At 57.2% G+C, this 20,145-nt stretch overlaps 1 protein-coding gene across 1 annotated transcript in view; it reads right to left on the bottom strand.

Moving 5' to 3' along the window:
* Nucleotides 1-19,934, bottom strand: part of ALDOA (aldolase, fructose-bisphosphate A) — a 44,206-nt gene extending 24,272 nt beyond the window's left edge. Inside the window, exons 1-4 of the mRNA XM_090130459.1 lie at nucleotides 19,843-19,934; nucleotides 9,324-9,478; nucleotides 6,888-7,099; nucleotides 2,497-2,551 (exon numbers count right to left, since the gene is read on the bottom strand). Of these exons, the coding sequence (XP_089986585.1) occupies nucleotides 2,497-2,551; nucleotides 6,888-7,099; nucleotides 9,324-9,435 (379 nt within the window). The 5' untranslated portion in view covers nucleotides 9,436-9,478; nucleotides 19,843-19,934. The remainder of the gene's footprint in view (nucleotides 1-2,496; nucleotides 2,552-6,887; nucleotides 7,100-9,323; nucleotides 9,479-19,842) is intronic.
* Between the last annotated feature and the right edge of the window lie 211 nt (nucleotides 19,935-20,145).

The following is a 20,145-nucleotide window of genomic DNA, read 5'->3' as shown; positions in this document are numbered from 1 at the left end:
GTGAAATTTGGGGTTGGGGACATCAGTGGGGGTCTTAGGGATATCAGAGGAGCATGGGGACAGCAATGGGGGATGGGGGGGAATTTGGGGTTGGGGACATCAGGGGGGGGGTACTGGGGGCATCAGTGGGGGATGGGGGTGGAATCAGAGGGGGGACATCAGAGGGGCATGGGGACAGCAATGGGGAGTATTGGGGACATCAGAGGGGGGTGGGGGGGGATTTGGGGGTGGGGACATCAGGGGGGGATGGGGACAACAATGGGGATGGGGACAACAATGGGGGATGGGGGGGGTATTTGGGGTTGGGGACATCGGTGGGGGGACACTGGGGACATCAGAGGGGGATGGGGGGGGATTTGGGGGTGGGGACATCAGGAAGGGATGGTGACAGCAATGGGGATGGGGACAGCAATGGGGGATGGGGGTGGAATTTGGGGGTGGGGACATCAATGGGGGCATTGGGGACATCAGAGGGGGATGGGGACAGCAATGGGGGATGGGGGGGAATTTGGGGGTGGGGACAGCAGTGGGGGATGGGGACAGGAATGGGGATGGGGGGGATCTGGGGGTGGGGACAGCAGTGGGGGGACACTGGGGACATCAGAGGGGGATGGGGGGGGATTTGGGGGTTGGGGACATCAGGGGGGGATGGGGACAGCAATGGGGATGGGGACAGCAATGGGGGATGGGGGTGGAATTTGGGGTTGGGGACATCAGGGGGGGATGGGGACAGCAATGGGGTTGGGGGGGATTTGGGGATGGGGACAGCAGTGGGGGATGGGGACAGTAATGGGGGATGGGGGGGATTTGGGGTTGGGGACATCAATGGGGGCATTGGGGACATCAGAGGGGGATGGGGGGGATTTGGGGTTGGGGACATCGGGGGGGGATGGGGACAGGAATGGGGATGGGGGGGGATTTGGGGTTGGGGACATCTGGGGGGGATGGGGACAGGAATGGGGATGGGGGGGGATTTGGGGTTGGGGACATCGGGGGGGGATGGGGACAGGAATGGGGATGGGGACAGCAATGGGGGAGGGGGGTGAAATTTGGGGTTGGGGACAGCAGTGCGGGGACACTGGGGACATCAGAGGGGGATGGGGGGGCATTTGGGGGTTGGGGACATCGGGGGGGGATGGGGACAGGAATGGGGATGGGGGAGGATTTGGGGTGGGGGACATCAGGGGGGGATGAGGACAGGAATGGGGATGCGGGGGGGAATTTGGGGTTGGGGACATCAGGGGGGGATGGGGACAGGAATGGGGATGGGGGGGATTTGGGGTTGGGGACATCAATGGGGGCATTGGGGACATCAGAGGGGGATGGGGGGGATTTGGGGTTGGGGACATCAGTTGGGGGTATTGGGGACATCAGAGGAGGATGGGGACGGCAATGGGGATGGGGGTGGAATTTGGGGTTGGGGACATCAGGGGGGGATGGGGACAGGAATGGGGATGGGGGGGATTTGGGGTTGGGGACATCAATGGGGGCATTGGGGACATCAGAGGGGGATGGGGGGGATTTGGGGTTGGGGACATCAGGGGGGGATGGGGACAGCAATGGGGGATGGGGGTGGAATTTGGGGGTGGGGACATCAGGGGGATGGGGACAGCAAGGGGGATGGGGGGGGATTTGGGGGTGGGGACATCAGTGGGGGCATTGGGGACATCAGAGGGGGATGGAGACAGCAATGGGGGATGGGGAGGGGGATATTAATGGGGGATGGGGACAGGAATGGGGATGGGGGTGGAATTTGGGGGGGGGACATCAGGGGGGGATGGGGACAGGAATGGGGATGGGGGGGATTTGGGGTTGGGGACATCGGGGGGGGATGGGGACAGGAATGGGGATGGGGGGGGATTTGGGGGGGGGACATCGGGGGGGGCACTGGGGGCATCAGTGGGGGATGGGGGTGGAATCAGAGGGGGGACATCAGAGGGGCATGGGGACAGCAATGGGGTTGGGGACAGCAATGGGGGTCTTAGGGATATCAGAGGAGCATGGGGACAGCAATGGGGGATGGGGAGGGGGCATATTAATGGGGGATGGGGGTGGAATTTGGGGTTGGGGACATCAGGGGGGGGCACTGGGGGCATCAGTGGGGGATGGGGATGGAATTTGGGGTTGGGGATATTGGGGGGGATGGGGACAGGAATGGGGATGGGGGGGAATTTGGGGGGGGGACATCAGGGTGGAATGGGGACAGGAATGGGGATGGGGGGGATTTGGGGTTGGGGAAATCAGGGGGGGGCACTGGGGACATCAGAGGAGGATGGGGGCAGCAATGGGGAGTATTGGGGACATCAGTGTGGGATGGGGGTGGAATTTGGGGTTGGGGACAGCAGTGGGGTTATTGGGGACATCAGTGGGGGATGGAGACAGCAATGGGGATGGGGGGGGAATTTGGGGTTGGGGACATGAATGGGAGATGGGGACAGCAATGAGGGGCATTGGGGACATCGACGGGGGTGGGGGTGACATGGGGGGGTCTCTCACCCTGGGTGGTGGTCTCCCCGTTGGTGCCAGCCAGGGGCACAACGCCTTTGTCAACCTGGGGAGGATGGGGACAGGAAGAATGTCACCACTACCATCCCAAAATGTCCCCAAAATAGCCCCAAAACGTCCCCCCAAAATGTCCCCAAAACGTCCCCCCAAAATACCCCCAAAATGTCCCCCCAAAATGTCCCCAAAACGTCCCCAACCCAAGAGCACCGTTACCCAACCCAACCCGATGGCTTGACCCAACAGCTGCCTAAAATGCTCCCAAATCCCCCAATATGTCCCAAAATGTCCCCAAATGTCCCCAAGACACCCCAAGATGCCCCCAACCCAAGACCACCACCCCCCAACCCAACCCAATCCAACGGGTTGACCTGGCAGCCTATCGACCCCCCCATCCCCTTCCCCAATGTCCCCAAATTGACCCTAAATGCGCCCAAATCTCAAAAAATGGCCGTAAATTCCCCTAAAATGTCCCAAACGTCCCCAAAACGTCCCAAGACGTCCCGAAAATGTCCCCAACCCACGACTATCATCACTCAACCAAACCCAACCCAATGGGTTGAGCTGCTGTCCTACCAACCCAACCCCACACCCCACCCTTCCAAAAAACTCCAAAAACCCCCAAAATGTCCCCAAACGACCTCAAAATGTTCCCAACATCTCTATGGCCCCAAAATGTCCCCAGAATGTCCCCCCAAATGTCCTCAACCCAATACCTCCAGCACCCAACCGAACCCAATGGGTTGACCTGCTGTTCTACCAACCCAACCCCACAACCCATCCCCCCAAAAACCCCAAAATGGCCCCAAATAACCCCAAAATACCCCCAACAACTCAATGCCCCCAAAACATCCCCCATTGTGTCCCCCACCCAATACCTCCAGCACCCAACCCAACCCACGTCCCAACCCAACCCAACGCCTTGACCTGCTGTCCTACCAACCCAACCCCACACCCCACCCTTCCAAAAAACCCCAAAAACCCCCAAAATGCACCCAAATGACCTCAAAATGTTCCCAACATCTCTATGGCCCCAAAATGTCCCCAAAATGTCCCCCCAAATATCCCCCAAATGTCCTCAACCCAACACCTCCAGCACCCAACCCAACCCAACGGCTTGACCTGCTGTTCTACCAACCCAACCCCACAACCCATCTCCCCAAAAACCCCAAAAAGCCCCAAAATGACCCCAAATTGTCCCCAACACCCCAATGTCCCCAAAACATCCCTCAAGATGTCCCCCACCCAATACCTCCAGCACCCAACCCAACCCACGACCCAACCCAACCCAACGCCTTGACCTGCTGTCCTACCAACCCAACCCCACACCCCACCCTTCCAAAAAACCCCAAAAACCCCCAAAATGCCCCCAAATGACCTCAAAATGTTCCCAACATCTCTATGGCCCCAAAATGTCCCCCAAATGTCCCCACAAATATCCCCCAAATGTCCTCAACCCAATACCTCCAGCACCCAACCCAATCCAACGGGTTGACCTCCTGTTCTACCAACCCAATCCCACAACCCATCCCCCCAAAAACCCCAAAATGCCCCAAAATGACCCCAAAATACCCCCAACACCCCAATGTCCCCAAAACGTCCCTCAAGACGTCCCCAACCCAAACCTATCAACACCCAACCCAACCCACGTCCCAACCCAACCCAACGCCTTGACCTGCTGTCCTACCAACCCAACCCCACACCCCACCCTTCCAAAAAACCCCAAAAACCCCCAAAATGCCCCCAAACGACCTCAAAATGTTCCCAACATCTCTGTGGCCCCAAAATGTCCCCAAAATGTCCCCCCAAATATCCCTCAAATGTCCTCAACCCAACACCTCCAGCACCCAACCCAACCCAACGGGTTGACCTGCTGTCCTACCAACCCAACCCCACAACCCATCCCCCCAAAAACCCCAAAATGCCCAAAATAACCCCAAAATACCCCCAACACCCCAATGTCCCCAAAATGTCCCTCAAGACGTCCCCAACCCAAACCTATCAACACCCAACCCAACCCACGACCCAACCCAACCCAACGCCTTGACCTGCTGTCCTACCAACCCAACCCCACACCCCATCCTTCCAAAAAACCCCAAAAACCCCCAAAATGCCCCCAAATGACCTCAAAATGTTCCCAACATCTCTATGGCCCCAAAATGTCCCCCAAATGTCCCCACAAATATCCCCCAAATGTCCTCAACCCAATACCTCCAGCACCCAACCCAACCCAACGGGTTGACCTCCTGTTCTACCAACCCAACCCCACAACCCATCCCCCCAAAAACCCCAAAATGCCCCAAAATGACCCCAAATTGTCCCTAACACCCCAATGTCCCCAAAACGTCCCTCAAGACGTCCCCAACCCAAACCTATCAACACCCAACCCAACCCACGTCCCAACCCAACCCAACGGCTTGACCTGCTGTCCTACCAACCCAACCCCACAACCCATCCCCCCAAAAACCCCAAAATGCCCCAAAATGACCCCAAACTGTCCCCAACACCCCAATGTCCCCAAAACGTCCCTCAAGACGTCCCCAACCCAAACCTATCAACACCCAACCCAACCCATGACCCAACCCAACCCAACGCCTTGACCTGCTGTCCTACCAACCCAACCCCACACCTCACCCTTCCAAAAAACCCCAAAAAGCCCTAAAATGCCCCCAAAATGACCCCAAATTGTCCCCAACACCCCAATGTCCCCAAAACGTCCCTCAAGACGTCCCCAACCCAAACCTATCAACACCCAACCCAACCCAACCCCAACCCAACCCAACGCCTTGACCTGCTGTCCTACCAACCCAACCCCACACCCCACCCTTCCAAAAAACCCCAAAAAGCCCTAAAATGCCCCCAAAATATCTTCCACACCTCTATGGCCCCAAATTCTCCCAAGATGTCCCTAAAATGTCCTGAGATGTCCCCAACCCCATACCTCCAACACCCAACCCAACCCATGACCCGACCCAACGCCTTGACCTGCCGTCCTACCAACCCAACCCCACACCCCACCCTTCCAAAACACCCCAAAAAGCCCCAAAATACCCCTAAATTACCCCAAAATACCCCAAACACCCCAATGTCCCCAAAACGTCCCTCAAGACGTCCCCCACCCAAACCTATCAACACCCAACCCAACCCACGACCCAACCCAACCCAACGCCTTGACCTGCTGTCCTACCAACCCAACCCCAACCCCACTGTTCCAAAAACCCCAAAAAGCCCCAAAATACCCCAAAATGACCCCAAAATACCCCCAACAACTCAATGTCACCAAAACGTCCCTCAAGATGTCCCCAACCCAAACCTATCAACACCCAACCCAACCCATGACCCGACCCAACGCCTTGATCTGCTGTCCTACCAACCCAACCCCACAACCCATCCCCCCAAAAACCCCAAAAAGCCCCAAAATGACCCCAAATTGTCCCCAACACCTCCACGTCCCCAAAATGTCCCCAAAATGTCCCTAACTCAATACCTCCAGCACCCAACCCAGCCCACAACCCAACCCAACCCAACGCCTTGACCTGCCGTCCTACCAACCCAACCCCAACCCCACCCTTCCAAAAAACCCCAAAAAGACCCAAAATGCTCCAAAACGACCTCAAAATGTCCCCAATGTGTCCCTCAAAATGTCCCCAACACGTCCCTCAAGACATCCCCAACCCAATACCTCCAGCACCCAACCCAACCCACGACCCAACCCAACCCAACGCCTTGACCTGCTGTCCTACCAACCCAACCCCACACCCCACCCTTCCAAAAAACCCCAAAAACCCCCAAAATGCCCCCAAACGACCTCAAAATGTTCCCAACATCTCTATGGCCCCAAAATGTCCCCAAAATGTCCCCCCAAACATCCCCCAAATGTCCTCAATCCAATACCTCCAGCACCCAACCCAACCCAACGGGTTGACCTGCTGTTCTACCAACCCAACCCCACAACCCATCCCCCCAAAAACCCCAAAATGGCCCCAAATAACCCCAAAATAACCCCAACAACTCAATGTCCCCAAAACGTCCCTCAAGACGTCCCCAACCCAAACCTATCAACACCCAACCCAACCCAAACCCAACCCAACCCAACGCCTTGACCTGCTGTCCTACCAACCCAACCCCACACCCCACCCTTCCAAAACCCCAAAAAGCCCTAAAATGCCCCCAAAATATCTTCCACACCTCTATGGCCCCAAATTGTCCCAAGATGTCCCTAAAATGTCCTGAGATGTCCCCAACCCAAACCTATCAACACCCAACCCAACCCATGACCCAACCCAACGCACTGACCTGCCGTCCTACCAACCCCAACCCCACAACCCATCCCCCCCCAAAAAAAACCCCCCAAAAAACCCCAAAACCACCCCAAAAAGCCTCACCTTGATCCCGACGACGCCACCCTTGGCCCGGATGACCTGCGGGAAGGGGCGGCCATCGTCAGCCTTCTGGTAGAGCGTCTCGTGGAACAGGATGACGCCGCCGATGCACGGATCCACGCGGTTATCGGCCGTGAACAGCAGCTGCCGGTACCAGCGCCGGTTCTCCTCCGTGTTCTCCGCCCCCACCGAGCTCAGCCGCTTGGCGATGCTGCCTGCACACCAGTAAGGACCAGTATGGACCAGTTAGACCCCATCCCGGACACTGGTTTGGAGAAGGGACTCAACGTGAGATCCCAGCATCGCCCATGGAGCTCCTGCTGCCACCTTGACCTCCTCATGTGCTCCATGACTCCTGTTATCATCCCAGTTCATCCCAGTTCATCCCAGTTCATCCCAGTAACGCATACTGGCGTCCCACAGTGGTTCCAGTGCCGTCCAGTAGCTCCCAGTCCATCCCAGTACCTCCCAGTATGACCCAAACACCTCCTGGCGTCACCTCGACCTTCTCAGATGCTCCACAACGACTCCTATCTCCACCCCAGTTCATCCCAGTCCATCCCAGTTCATCCCAGTTCAGCCCAGTAACGAGTACTGGAGTCTCACAGCGGTTCCAGTGCCTCCCAGTAGCTCCCAGTCCATCCCAGTACCTCCCAGTACGACCCAAACACCTTCTCAGACGTTTCACAATGACACCTATCTCCATCCCAGTCCATCCCAGTAAGTTGCAGTGGCTCCCAGTTCATCCCAGTTCATCCCAGTAACGCCTACTGGCATCTCAGAGTGGTTCTAGTGCCTCCCAGTAGCTCCCAGTCCATCCCAGTACCTCCCAGTATGACCCAAACACCTCCTGGCGTCACCTCGACCTTCTCAGATGCTTCACAATGACAGCTATCACCATCCCAGTAGGCTCCAGTTGCTCCCAGTTCATCCCAGTTCATCCCAGTAACGCATACTGGCGTCTCACAGCGGTTCCAGTGCCTCCCAGTAGCTCCCAGTCCATCCCAGTAGCTCCCAGTATGACCAAAGCACCTTCTCTGGCGCTTCACAATGACACCTATCGCCATCCCAGTCCATCCCAGTAGGCTCCAGTTGCTCCCAGTTCATCCCAGTTCATCCCAGTAACGCATACTGGCATCTCACAGCGGTCCCAGTGCCTCCCAGTAGCTCCCAGTCCATCCCAGTCCATCCCAGTATGACCCAAACACCTCCTGGTGCCTCTCAACCTTCTCAGATGTTCTATGCTGACTCCTATCGCCACCCCAGTCCATCCCAGTTCATCCCAGTCCATCCCAGTTCACCCCAATAACCCATACTGGTGTCTTAGTGTGATTCCACTGCCTCCCAGTAGCTCCCAGTCCATCCCAGTATATCCCAGTATGGCCCACACACCTCCTGGTGCCACCTCAACTTCCCCAGATGCTACATGCTGACTCCTATCGCCATCCCAGTTCATCCCAGTCCATCCCAGTCCATCCCAGTTCATCCCAATAACCCATACTGGTGTCTCAGAGTGGTTCCAGTGCCTCCCAGTAAGACCCAGTAGCTCCCAGTAACTCCCACGGACCGCCTGGTGCCACCTCGACCTTCTCAGATGCTTCACAGTGACTCCTATTGGGCTCCCAGTACAAACCAGTCCATCCCAGTATGGCCCAGTCACCCCATTTCACCAACCAGTCCATCCCAGTCCATACCAGTATGGCCCAGTCACCCCGTATCTCCTCCCAGTGCCGTCCCAGTCCATCCCAGTATGGCCCAGTCGCCCCGTATCTCCTCCCAGTGCCCTCCCAGTCCCATACCAGTATGGCCCAGTCACCCCATATCTCCTCCCAGTGCCCTCCCAGTCCGTCCCAGTATGGCCCAGTCGCCCCATATCTCCTCCCAGTGCCCGCCCAGTCCATTCCAGTATGGCCCAGTCACCCCGTATCTCCTCCCAGTCCATTCCAGTATGGCCCAGTCACCCCATATCTCCTCCCAGTCGATCCCAGTATAACATAGTTACCCCGTATCTCCTCCCAGTGCCCTCCCAGTCCATTCCAGTATGGCCCAGTCACCCCGTATCTACTCTCAGTCCATCCCAGTATAACATATTTACCCCATATCTCCTCCCACTGCCCTCCCAGTCCATCCCAGTATGGCCCAATCACCCCATGTCTCCTCCCAGTCGATCCCAGTATAACATAGCTACCCCACATCCCTCCCACTCTTTCCCAGTCTATCCCAGTATGGCCCAGTCGCCCCACATCTCCTCCCAGTGCCCTCCCAGTCCATCCCAGTATGGCCCACTCACCCCATATCTCCTCCCAGTGCCCTCCCAATCCATCCCAGTATGGCCCAATCGCCCCGTATCTCCTCCCAGTGCCCTCCCAGTCCATCCCAGTATGGCCCAGTCCCCCCATACCCCCTCCCAGTCAATCCCAGTATGGCCCAGTAACGCACCGGTGGACTCATCAGCGGCCAGGATTCCTTTGCCCGGTGCCACGATGCGCTTGGCGATGTCGGACAGCTCCTGCTTCTGCTCCGGGGTGAGAGCCGGGTACTGGTGCGGCATGGCGGCGGTGCTACTGGGGGAACTGGGAGCACTGGGAGGGCGCCTGCGGGGACACGGTGCAATGCGTGTCGGTGGCCGCTAGGGGGCGCTAAGGGGAGGCGGGGGGGGGGGGCGAAGGGGGGGCAGCCTCTAGGGGGCGCTAGGGAGTTGTGGGAGGACTGCCGCTAGGGGGCGCTAAGGAGCATTGGGAGGACACCGAGTAGGGGGCGCTAGAGAGCAATGGGAGGACAGCCGCAAGGGGGCGCTAAGGAGCAGTGGGAGGACTGCCACTGGGGGGCGCTAAGGAGCAGTGGGAGGACTGCCGCTAGGGGGCGCTAAGGAGCATTGGGAGGACACTGAGTAGGGGGCGCTAAGGAGCAAGAGAAGAACGAGCACTAGGGGGCAATGAGAGGACTGCCGCTAGGGGGCGCTAAGGAGCAGTGGGAGGACTGCCACTGGGGGGCGCTAAGGAGCATTGGGAGGACACTGAGTAGGGGGCGCTAAGGAGCAAGAGAAGAACGAGCACTAGGGGGCAATGGGAGGATTGCCGCTAGGGGGCGCTAAGGAGCAGTGGGAGAACAGCCGCTAGGGGGCGCTAGGGAGCAGTGGGAGGAGAGCCGCTAGGGGACGATGGGGAGCAGTGGGAGAATGGCCACTAGGGGGCGCTAGGGAGCAGAAAGAGGACAACCAATGGGGGGCAATGGGAGAACAGCCGCTAGGGGGCGCTGGGGAGCAATGGGAGGACGCCCAGTAGGGGGCGCTAGGGAGCAATGGGAGGACTGCCGCAAGGGGGCGATAGGGAGCAGTGGGAGGACTGCCGATAGGGGGCGCTAAGGAGCAGTGGGAGGACGCCCACTTGGGGGCGCTAGGGAGCAGTGGGAGGACAGCCGCAAGAGGGCGATAGGGAGCAATGGGAGGACTACCGCTAGGGGGCGCTAGGGAGCAGTGGGAGGACAGCCGCTAGGGGGCGCTAGGGAGCAGTGGGAGGACTGCCGCTAGGGGGCGCTAGGGAGCAGTGGGAGAATGGCCACTAGGGGGCGCTAGGGAGCAGAAAGAGGACAACCAATGGGGGGCAATGGGAGTACAGCCGCTAGGGGGCGCTGGGGAGCAATGGGAGGACGCCCACTAGGGGGCGCTAGGGAGCAGTGGGAGGACTGCCGATAGGGGGCGCTAAGAAGCAGTGGGAGGACAGCCGCTAGGGGGCGCTAGGGAGCAGTGGGAGGACACTGAGTAGGGGGCACCAGGAAGCAATAGGAGAACGAGCACTAGGGGGCAATGGGAGGACAGCCGCTAGGGGGCGCTAGGGAGCAGTGGGAGGACTGCCGCTAGGGGGCGATAAGGAGCAGTGGGAGGACTGCCGCTAGGGGGCGCTAAGGAGCATTGGGAGGACACTGAGTAGGGGGCGCTAGGGAGCAATGGGAGGACAGCCGCAAGGGGGCGCTAGGGAGCAATAGGAGGACTACCGCTAGGGGGCGCTAGGGAGCAGTTGGAGGACAGTCGCTAGGGGGCGCTAGGGAGCAGTGGGAGGACAGCCGCTAGGGGGCGCTAGGGAGCAATGGGAGGACGCCCACTCGGGGCGCTAGGGAGCAGTGGGAGGACTGCCGATAGGGGGCGCTAGGGAGCAATGGAAGGATGCCCACTATGGGGAGCTAAGGAGCAGTGGGAGGACGCCCACTGGGGGGCGCTAAGGAGCAGTGGGAGGACGCCCACTGGGGGGCGCTTGGGAGCTGTTGGAGGACAGCCGCTAGGGGGCGCTAGGGAGCAGTGCGAGGACGCCCACTAGGGGGCGCTATGGAGCAGTGGGAGGGCACTGAGTAGGGGGCGCTAGGGAGCAATAGGAGAACGAGCACTAGGGAGCAATGGGAGGACAGCAGCTAGGGGGCGCTAGGGAGCAGTGGGAGGACTGCCGCCAGGGGGCGATAGGGAGCAGTGGGAGGACAGCAGCAAGGGGGCGCTAGGGAGCTGTGGGAGGACTGCCGCTAGAGGGCGCTAAGGAGCATTGGGAGGACACTGAGTAGGGGGCGCTAGAGAGCAATGGGAGGACAGCCGCAAGGGGGCGCTAGGGAGCAATGGGAGGACTGCCGCTAGGGGGCGCTAAGGAGCAGTGGGAGAACAGCTGCTAGGGGGCGCTAGGGAGCAGTGGGAGGACAGCCGCTAGGGGGCGCTAAGGAGCAGTAGGAGAACAGCCGCTAGGGGGCGATAGGGAGCAGTGGGAGGACAGCCGCAAGGGGGCGCTAGGGAGCAATGGGAGGACTGCCGCTAGGGGGCGCTAAGGAGCAGTGGGAGAACAGCTGCTAGGGGGCGCTAGGGAGCAGTGGGAGGACAGCCGCTAGGGGGCGCTAAGGAGCAGTAGGAGAACAGCCGCTAGGGGGCGATAGGGAGCAGTGGGAGGACAGCCGCAAGGGGGCGATAGGGAGCAATGGGAGGACTGCCGCTAGGGGGCGCTAAAGAGCTGTGAGAGGACACTGAGTAGGGGGCGCCAGGGAGCAATAGGAGAACGAGCACTAGGGGGCAGTGGGAGGACAGCCGCTAGGGGGCGATAGGGAGCAGTGGGAGGACAGCCGCTAGGGGGCGATAGGGAGCAGTGGGAGGACAGCCGCTAGGGGGCGCTAGGAAGCAATGGGAGGACACTGAGTAGGGGGCGCTAGGGAGCAATAGGAGAACGAGCACTAGGGGGCAATGGAAGGACAGCAGCTAGGGGGCGCTAGGGAGCTGTGGGAGAACGGCCACTAGGGGGCGCTAGGGAGCAATGGGTGGAGAGCCGCTAGGGGGCGCTAAGGAGCAGTGGGAGGACTGCCGCTAGGGGGCGCTAAGGAGCCGTGGGAGGACAGCCGCTAGGGGGCGCTAAGGAGCAATGGGAGGATGCCCACTAGGGGGCGCTATGGAGCAGTGGGAGGACTGCCGCTAGGGGGCGCTAGGGGGCAGAAGGGACATTGAGGGGGATATGGGGCCGATGAATGGGGAGAGGGAGGGGACGGGGGGGAGGGGACACTGAGGGGGATCACGGGGACATCGAGGGGACGGGGGGGGTGGGGGGGGGGGTTGTGGGGACCTTGAGGTGACCTTGAGGGGAATATGGGAGGGGGCACAAGAAGGGGACGTGGAGGGGGGGGCAATGAATGGGGACAGGGAGGGGACAGGGGGGACACGGAGGGGACACTGATGGGGACACAGGGGGGGCATGGGGACAATGGATGGGGGTGGGGAGGGGGGACGGGGAGACAGAGGGGACATCGGGGGGGACATGGGGACATCGAGGGGGCAGGGAGGGAAAGGGACGGGGAGGAGAATATGGGGAGGGGGCACGAGAAGGGGACATGGGGGGGACATGGGGGTGGGGACACGGAAGGGACACTGATGGGGACACAGAGGGGACATTGAGGGGGACACGGGGAGGGGACAGGGAGAAGAATATGGGGAGGGGGCACGAGAAAGGGACGTGGGGACATGGGGGGGGGGACATGGGGGGGGGGGACACCCACCGGGTGCTGCAGATCCGGAGTGGGAAGGACACAGGGAGGGGACTTTGGGGACATTGGGGACAGCAGTGGGGGAGGGGACTTCACAGGGGGAGGGGACGGCGTCTGGACGTGGGGAGGGGACAGTTTGGGGGGGGGGGGACATCGGGATGTGGGGGGGGTGTTGGGGGAGGGGACATGGGGGGGACATTGGGATATGGGGGGGCATTTGGGGACATTGGGGGGGACATTGGGGGGGACACTGGGATGGGGGGGGTCATTATTTGGGGAGGGGGGGACATTGGGATACGGGGGGGGGACGTTGGGGGAGGGAATATCATGGGGGGGGACATTGGGGACACTGGGATATGGGGGGGATATTTGGGGACACTGGGGGGACATTGGGATGGGGGGGGCATTTGGGGACATTGGGGGGGACATTGGGGGGGACACTGGGATATGGGGGGGGACATCGTTGGGGGGGACATTGGGGTATGGGGAGGGGACATTATTTGGGGAGGGGGGGACATTGGGGGAGGGGACATGGGGGGGACATTGGGATATGGGGGGGCATTTGGGGACATTGGGGGGACATTGGGGGGGGACATCATTGGGGGGGACATTGGGGTATGGGGAGGGGACGTTATTTGGGGAGGGGGGGACATTGGGGGAGGGGACAGTGGGGGGGACATTGGGGGGGACATTGGGATGGGGGGGACATTGGGATATGGGGGGGCATTTGGGGACATTGGGGGGGACATTGGGATATGGGGGGGGACATTATTTGGGGAGGGGGGGACATTGGGGGAGGGGGAGACATTGAGATATGGGGGAGCATTTGGGGACATTGGGGGGACATTGGGATGGGGGGGACACTGGGATATGGGGGGGGTCATTATTTGGGGAGGGGGGGACATTGGAGGAGGGAATGTCATGGGGGGGGACATTGGGGACACTGGGATACAGGGGGGACATTTGGGGACATTGGGGGGGGACATTGGGATATGGGGGGGGGGTTGGCCCCCAAATTCCACTTTTTCAGCCCAAAATTTGGCCCCCAAATTCCACCTTTTTACCCCCAAAATTCTGCTCCCCAAACCCCATCTTTCACCCCAAAATTCCGCCCCAAAATTTCACTTTTTCACGCCAAAATTCCACCAGGAAATTCACCTTTTCACCCCAAATTCTGCCCCAAAATTCTACATTTTTACCCCATCGTTCTGCCCCCAAATTCCACTTTTTCACCCCAAAGTTCCACCCCAAAATTTCACCTTTTCACCCAAAATTCTGCCCCGAAATTCTACATTTTTACCCCATAATTCTGACCCCAAATTCTGCCTTTTCAACCCATAATTCTGCCCCCAAATTCCACTTTTTCACCCCAAAGTTCCACCCCAAAATTTCACCTTTTCACCCAAAATTCTGTCCCAATATTCCATCTTTTCACCCCAAACTTCTGCCCCAAAATTTCACTTCCCTTCCCAAATTCTGCCCTTCACCCCAAAATTTCACAATTTTGCCCCAAAATTCAGCCCCTCCAACCTCAAAATCTGCATTTTTCACCCCCAAATCCCCACTTTTCAGCCCCAAAACCACCACTTTCCACCCCAAAATCCTGACTTTTCCCCCAAATCTGCATTTTTCTGACCAAAATCTGCCCTTTTTCACCCCAAATCCAAACTTTCCTGCCCCAAAATGACCATTTTTCACCCCAAAATTCAAACTTTTGCCCCCAAATCTGCCCCTTTCTGCCCCAAATCCCAACTTTGTGTCCCAAAATCCCAACATTTCACCCCAAATCTGCAACTTTTGCCCCCAAATCCTCCATTCAATCCCCAAATCCCAACTTTTCTGCCCAAATCTGGAATTTTTTGCCCAAAATCTCAAATATTTGCCCCAAAATTCAAAGTTTTGCCCCCAAATTTGCCCTTTTCTGCCCCAAAATCTCAACTTTTCTATCCCAAATCCCAACTTTGTGTCCCAAAATCCCAACATTTCACCCCAAATCTGCAACTTTTGGCCCCAAATTCTCCATTCAATCCCCAAATTCCAACTTTTTTGCCCCAAAATCTGGAATTTTTTGCCCAAAATCTCAAACATTTGCCCCAAAATTCAAACTTTTGCCCCCAAATCTGCCCCTTTCTGCCCCAAAATCTCAGCTTTTCTTCCCCAAATCCCAACTTTGTGTCCCAAAATACCAAAATTTCACCCCAAATCTGCAACTTTTGGCCCCAAATTCTCCATTCAATCCCCAAATCCCAACTTTTCTGCCCCAAATCTGGAATTTTTTGCCCCAAATCTCAAACATTTGCCCCAAAATCTGAACTTTTCAGCCCCAAAATCTGCCCTTTTTTGCCCCCAAATCCCAACTTTACACCCCAAAATCGGCATTTTTGCCCCAAAATCCCAACATTTCACCCCAAATCTGCAACTTTTGCCCCAAAATCCCAAATTTTGCCCCAAAATCCAAACTTCTGCCACAAATTCTGCACTTTTTTTGCCCCAAATCCCAACTTTCCACCCCAAAATCTGGATTTTTTGGCCCCAAATTTCAAATATTTGCCACAAAATCTGAACTTGTGCCCCAAAATCTGCATTTTTGCCCCAAAATCGCAACGTTTCATCCCCCAAATCTGCACTTTTTCCCCCCAAATCTCCCAATTTATCCCCAAAATCTGAATTTTCAGCCCCAAAATTGCAGCTTTTTCCCCAAAATTGCAACTTTTCCCCCCAAAATCTCCCCTTTCATCCCCTAAATCCGAACTTTTCAGCCCCCAAATTTCAACTTTCCACCCCAAAACTCAAAGACTTGCCCCAAAATCTGAACTTCTGCCCCCAAATGGGAACTTTTTGCTCAAAAATCGCAACTTTATGCCCAAAATTGCAACTTTTCACCCCAAAATCAGAACTTTTTGCACAAAAATCTGCAAATTTCCTTTCCAAAATCTGCACTTTTTCCCCCAAAATCTCCTTTTTCCACCCCAAAATCTGAATTTTTCAGCCCCAAAATCGTAACTTTTGCCCCCAAATCTGCATTTTTGCTCCAAAATCGCAACTTTTTTGCCCCAAAATCTCAACTTTTTCCCCCAAAATCTCAACTTTTCAGCCCCCAAGTCTCCACTTTTTGCCCCAAATCCCCACTTTTCGCCCCCAAATCTGAACTTTTTTGCCCCAAATCCCCACTTTCCTCCCCAAAATCTTAACTTTTCAGCCCCCAAATCTCAACTTTTTGCCCCAAATCCGAACTTTTTGCCCCCAAATCCGAACTTCTGGCCCCAAATCTCAACTTTTCACCCCCAAAATCCGAACTTTTTGCCCCAAATTTCAACTTTTTGCCCCCAAATCCAAACTTTTTGCCCCAAATCTCAACTTTTTGCCCTAAATCTCAACTTTTTGCCCCAAATCCGAACTTTTGGCCCCAAATCTCAACTTTTTGCCCCCAAATCCAAACTTTTTGCCCTGAATCTCAACTTTTTGCCCCAAATCCGAACATTTTGCCCCAAATCTCCACTTTTCTCCCCAAAATCTGAACTTTTCAGCCCCCAAATTTCAACTTTTTGCCCCAAATCTCAACTTTTCGCCCCAAATTTCAACTTTTCTCCCCCAAATCTGAACTTTTGGCCCCAAATCTCAACGTTTTGCCCCCAAAATCTCAACTTTTGGCCCCAAATCCCCACTTTTCTCCCCCAAATCTGAACTTTTCAGCCACCAAATCTCCACTTTTTGCCCCAAATCTCAACTTTTTGCCCCAAATCCGAACTTTTCGCCCCAAATTTCAACTTTTCACCCCCAAAATCCGAACTTTTGGCCTCAAATTTCAACTTTTCGCCCCAAATCCAAACTTTTGGCCCCAAATCTCCACTTTTCGCCCCCAAATCTGCACTTTTTTGCCCCAAATCCGAACCTTTTGCCCCAAATCTCAACTTTTCACCCCAAATCCAAACTTTTGACACCAAATCTCAACTTTTCGCCCCAAATCCAAAATTTTCACCCCAAATTTCAACTTTTGGTCCCAAATCTCAACTTTTCGCCCCCAAATCTGCACTTTTTTGCCCCAAATCCAAACTTTTCGCACCCAAATCCGAAGTTTTCGTCCCCAAATCTGCACTTTTTTGCCCCAAATCTCAACTTTTCACCCCCAAAATCCGAACTTTTGGCCTCAAATTTCAACTTTTCACCCCAAATCCTAACTTTTGGCCCCAAATCTCCACTTTTCGCCCCCAAATCTGCACTTTTTTGCCCCAAATCCGAACCTTTTGCCCCAAATCTCAACTTTTCACCCCAAATCCAAACTTTTGGCCCCAAATCTCAATTTTTCCCCCCAAAATCCAAACTTTTGGCCCCAAATTTCAACTTTTCGCCCCAAATCTCAACTTTTGGTCCCAAATCTCAACTTTTCGCCCCCAAATCTGCACTTTTTTGCCCCAAATCTCAACTTTTCGCCCCAAATCCGAATTTTTGGCCCCAAATCTCGACTTTTCACCCCAAAAATCGGCACTTTTGGAGCCCAAATCTCCCCTTTTCCGCCCCAAATCCGCAGATTTTCGTCCCCAAAATCTCTGCTTTTCACCCCAAAATCTCCGTTTGCCGCCCCCAAATCCTCATTTTCCAGCCCCCAAATCCCCATTTTTCACCCCAAAATTTCCTTATCTCCCAAATCCGCATCTTTTACCCCAAATCCCCCCTTTTCACCCCCAAACCCGCCCTCCAACAAATCCCGCAGCCCCAAAATCGCCCTTTTTCCCCCCAAATCCGTCCCCATCCCCAAAACCCCCATTTTTTACCCCAAAACTTCCCCCTCCCCCCCAAAACTTCGTTTTTCCACCCCTTTTTCCCCATTTCCACCCCCAAAATCCCCACTTCTCACCCCAAACCCCTCCCTTTCCCATCCCCCATCGCCCCACCCCCCTCAAAAGACCCAAAATCGCCTTTTTTTGCCCCAAATTCCCCCCCCCCCCCCACCTGCGACAGACGTTGAGCGGCGCGCTGGCGGGAAAAGGGGCGGGGCCAGCGTGACGTCACACCCGGGAAAAAAAAGGAGGGGCGCGGGAGGAGGGGCTCTTAAAGGGGCGATGGCGTTACATCGCTGCCAGGGGTGGGACCTCATTGGGAGGAGCACTTAAAGGGGCAACGGCGCTGCGCCCCCCAAGGTGGGGGAGGGAGTGTGGGGGGGGTGGGGGGGTCACGTTGGAAGAGAGCGGGAGGGGCTCTTAAAGGAGCAATGGAGCTGTGTCTCTACGAGGGGTGGGCCCACATCAGGAGGAGGAGGAGGAGGAGGAGGAGGAAGAGGGACTCTTAAAGGGGCAATGGCACTGAGTCCCCAATGTGTGTGGGGGGGGAGGGGGCGGCTCACATTGGAAGAGAGCGGGAGGGGCTCTTAAAGGGGCAATGGCTCTGAATCCTTTGGGGGGTCTCAATTGGAAAGGTACAGGTTTCTTAAAGAGGCAATGACACTGCGGCTCTGGGGGGCCCACAAAAGAAGGGGGTGGGAGGGATTCTTAAAGGGGCAATGGTGATGAAGCCCTCACAATAGAAGAGCACTGCAGAGGCTCTTAAAGGGGCAATGACGCCGCAGCTCTGGGGGGGGGGGGCACACAGGGAGTGGGAGAGGCTCTTAAAGGGGCAATGGCTCTGAATCCTTTGGGGGGGGGTCTCAATTGGAAAGGTACAGGTTTCTTAAAGAGGCAATGACACTGCGGCTCTGGGGGGCCCACAAAAGAAGGGGGTGGGAGGGATTCTTAAAGGGGCAATGGCGCTGCAGCTCTGGGAGGGACCACATAGAGAGTGGGAGAGGATCTTAAAGGGGCAACGATAATAGGGGGGTCCACATCAGAAGGAGACTTCTTAAAGGGGCAATGGCGCTGGGGGATGGGGGGGATCCCACATTCGAAAGGCTAGGGGGTGGGGGGGGCTCTTAAAGGGGCAACGACGCGGTTTTACCGGGGGGGGGGGGAGGTTGGGGGGGGGGGGATTATATTGCAAGGGTGTGGGAGGGGTTCTTAAAAGGGCAACGGCGCCGTGTCCCTGCGGGGGGGGGCACAATTGGGGTTCGTATGGGGTTTCTACGGGGGGGGGCTCAGCTCTACGGATCTCTATGGGGTTTTTAGGGGGGGGGGGCACAATTGGGGACCCTATGGAGTATTTTTTTTGGGGGGGGGGCATTGGAGGTCTATGGGTCCCTATGGGGGGGGGTCTCTATGGGTTTATATTGGGGGGGGGGTCCCAATTATTTGGGGGGGGGGCTTGGAGGTCTATGGGTCTCTATGGGGGGGGGGGGTCTCTATGGGTTTATATTCGGGGGGGGTCCAAATTATTTGGGGGGGGGGCGTTGAAGATCTCTAGGGTCTCTATGGGGGGGGTCTCTATGGGGGGGGGTCTCTATGGGTTTATATTGGGGGGGGTCCCAATTATTTGGGGGGGGGCTTGGAGGTCTATGGGTCTCTATGGGGGGGGGGGGTCTATGGGTTTATATTGGGGGGGGGTCTCAATTATTTGGGGGGGGGGGCTTTGGAGGTCTATGGGTCCCTATGGGGGGGGGGGTTTCTATGGGTTTATTTGGGGGGGGGGTCCCAATTATTTGGGGGGGGGGCGTTGGAGGTCTATAGGGACTCTATGGGGGGGGGTTTCTATGGGGGGGGTCTCTATGGGTTTATATTGGGGGGGGTCCCAATTATTTGGGGGGGGGTTGGAGGTCTATGGGTCTCTATGGGGGGGGGGGGCTCAGCCCCATGAGGTCTTTATTGGGGGGGGGGGGGGCATGGGGGGGGGCTCTATGGGTTTATATTGGGGGGGGTCCCAATTATTTGGGGGGGGGGCATTGAAGGTCTATGGGTCTCTATGGGGGGGGGGGTCTCTGTGGGTTTATATTGGGGGGGGGGGTCCCAATTATTTGGGGGGGGGGGGGGTTGGAGGTCTATGGGTCTCTATGGGGGGGGGGGTCCCACGGATTTGCGGGGGGGGGGCCACTCACCTCCGTATGGGGCCGTTCAGCAGGTTGTGGGGGGGTGGGGGGGGGCCACAATGTAGGGCCCCTCGTTTGCCCCCCCCGCAATTTATAGGCTGTGCCCCCCCCCCCCCCCATTGACATTCACGGCCGCCCTCTGACCTTTGCGAGGCTCAAAATAGCGCCCCCCCCCCGCACCCCCCCCCCGCCCATCCCCCCCTCCCCGTATTATTTACGTCTTGGGGGGGGGGGGGGGGCAAAGCGGCTGCCATTTTTCTGCCCCCCCCCTCCCCCATTTTGGGTCCAAATTCCCCATTTTTGTGTCCCCCC

The sequence above is a fragment of the Phasianus colchicus genome, chromosome 40, assembly GCF_987193195.1.
Source record: "Phasianus colchicus chromosome 40, bPhaCol1.hap1.1, whole genome shotgun sequence".
In the NCBI taxonomy this organism is placed as follows: domain Eukaryota; kingdom Metazoa; phylum Chordata; class Aves; order Galliformes; family Phasianidae; genus Phasianus; species Phasianus colchicus.
The sequence above is the reverse complement of the archived record's forward strand: the minus strand, read 5'-3'. Positions and strand labels throughout refer to the sequence as shown.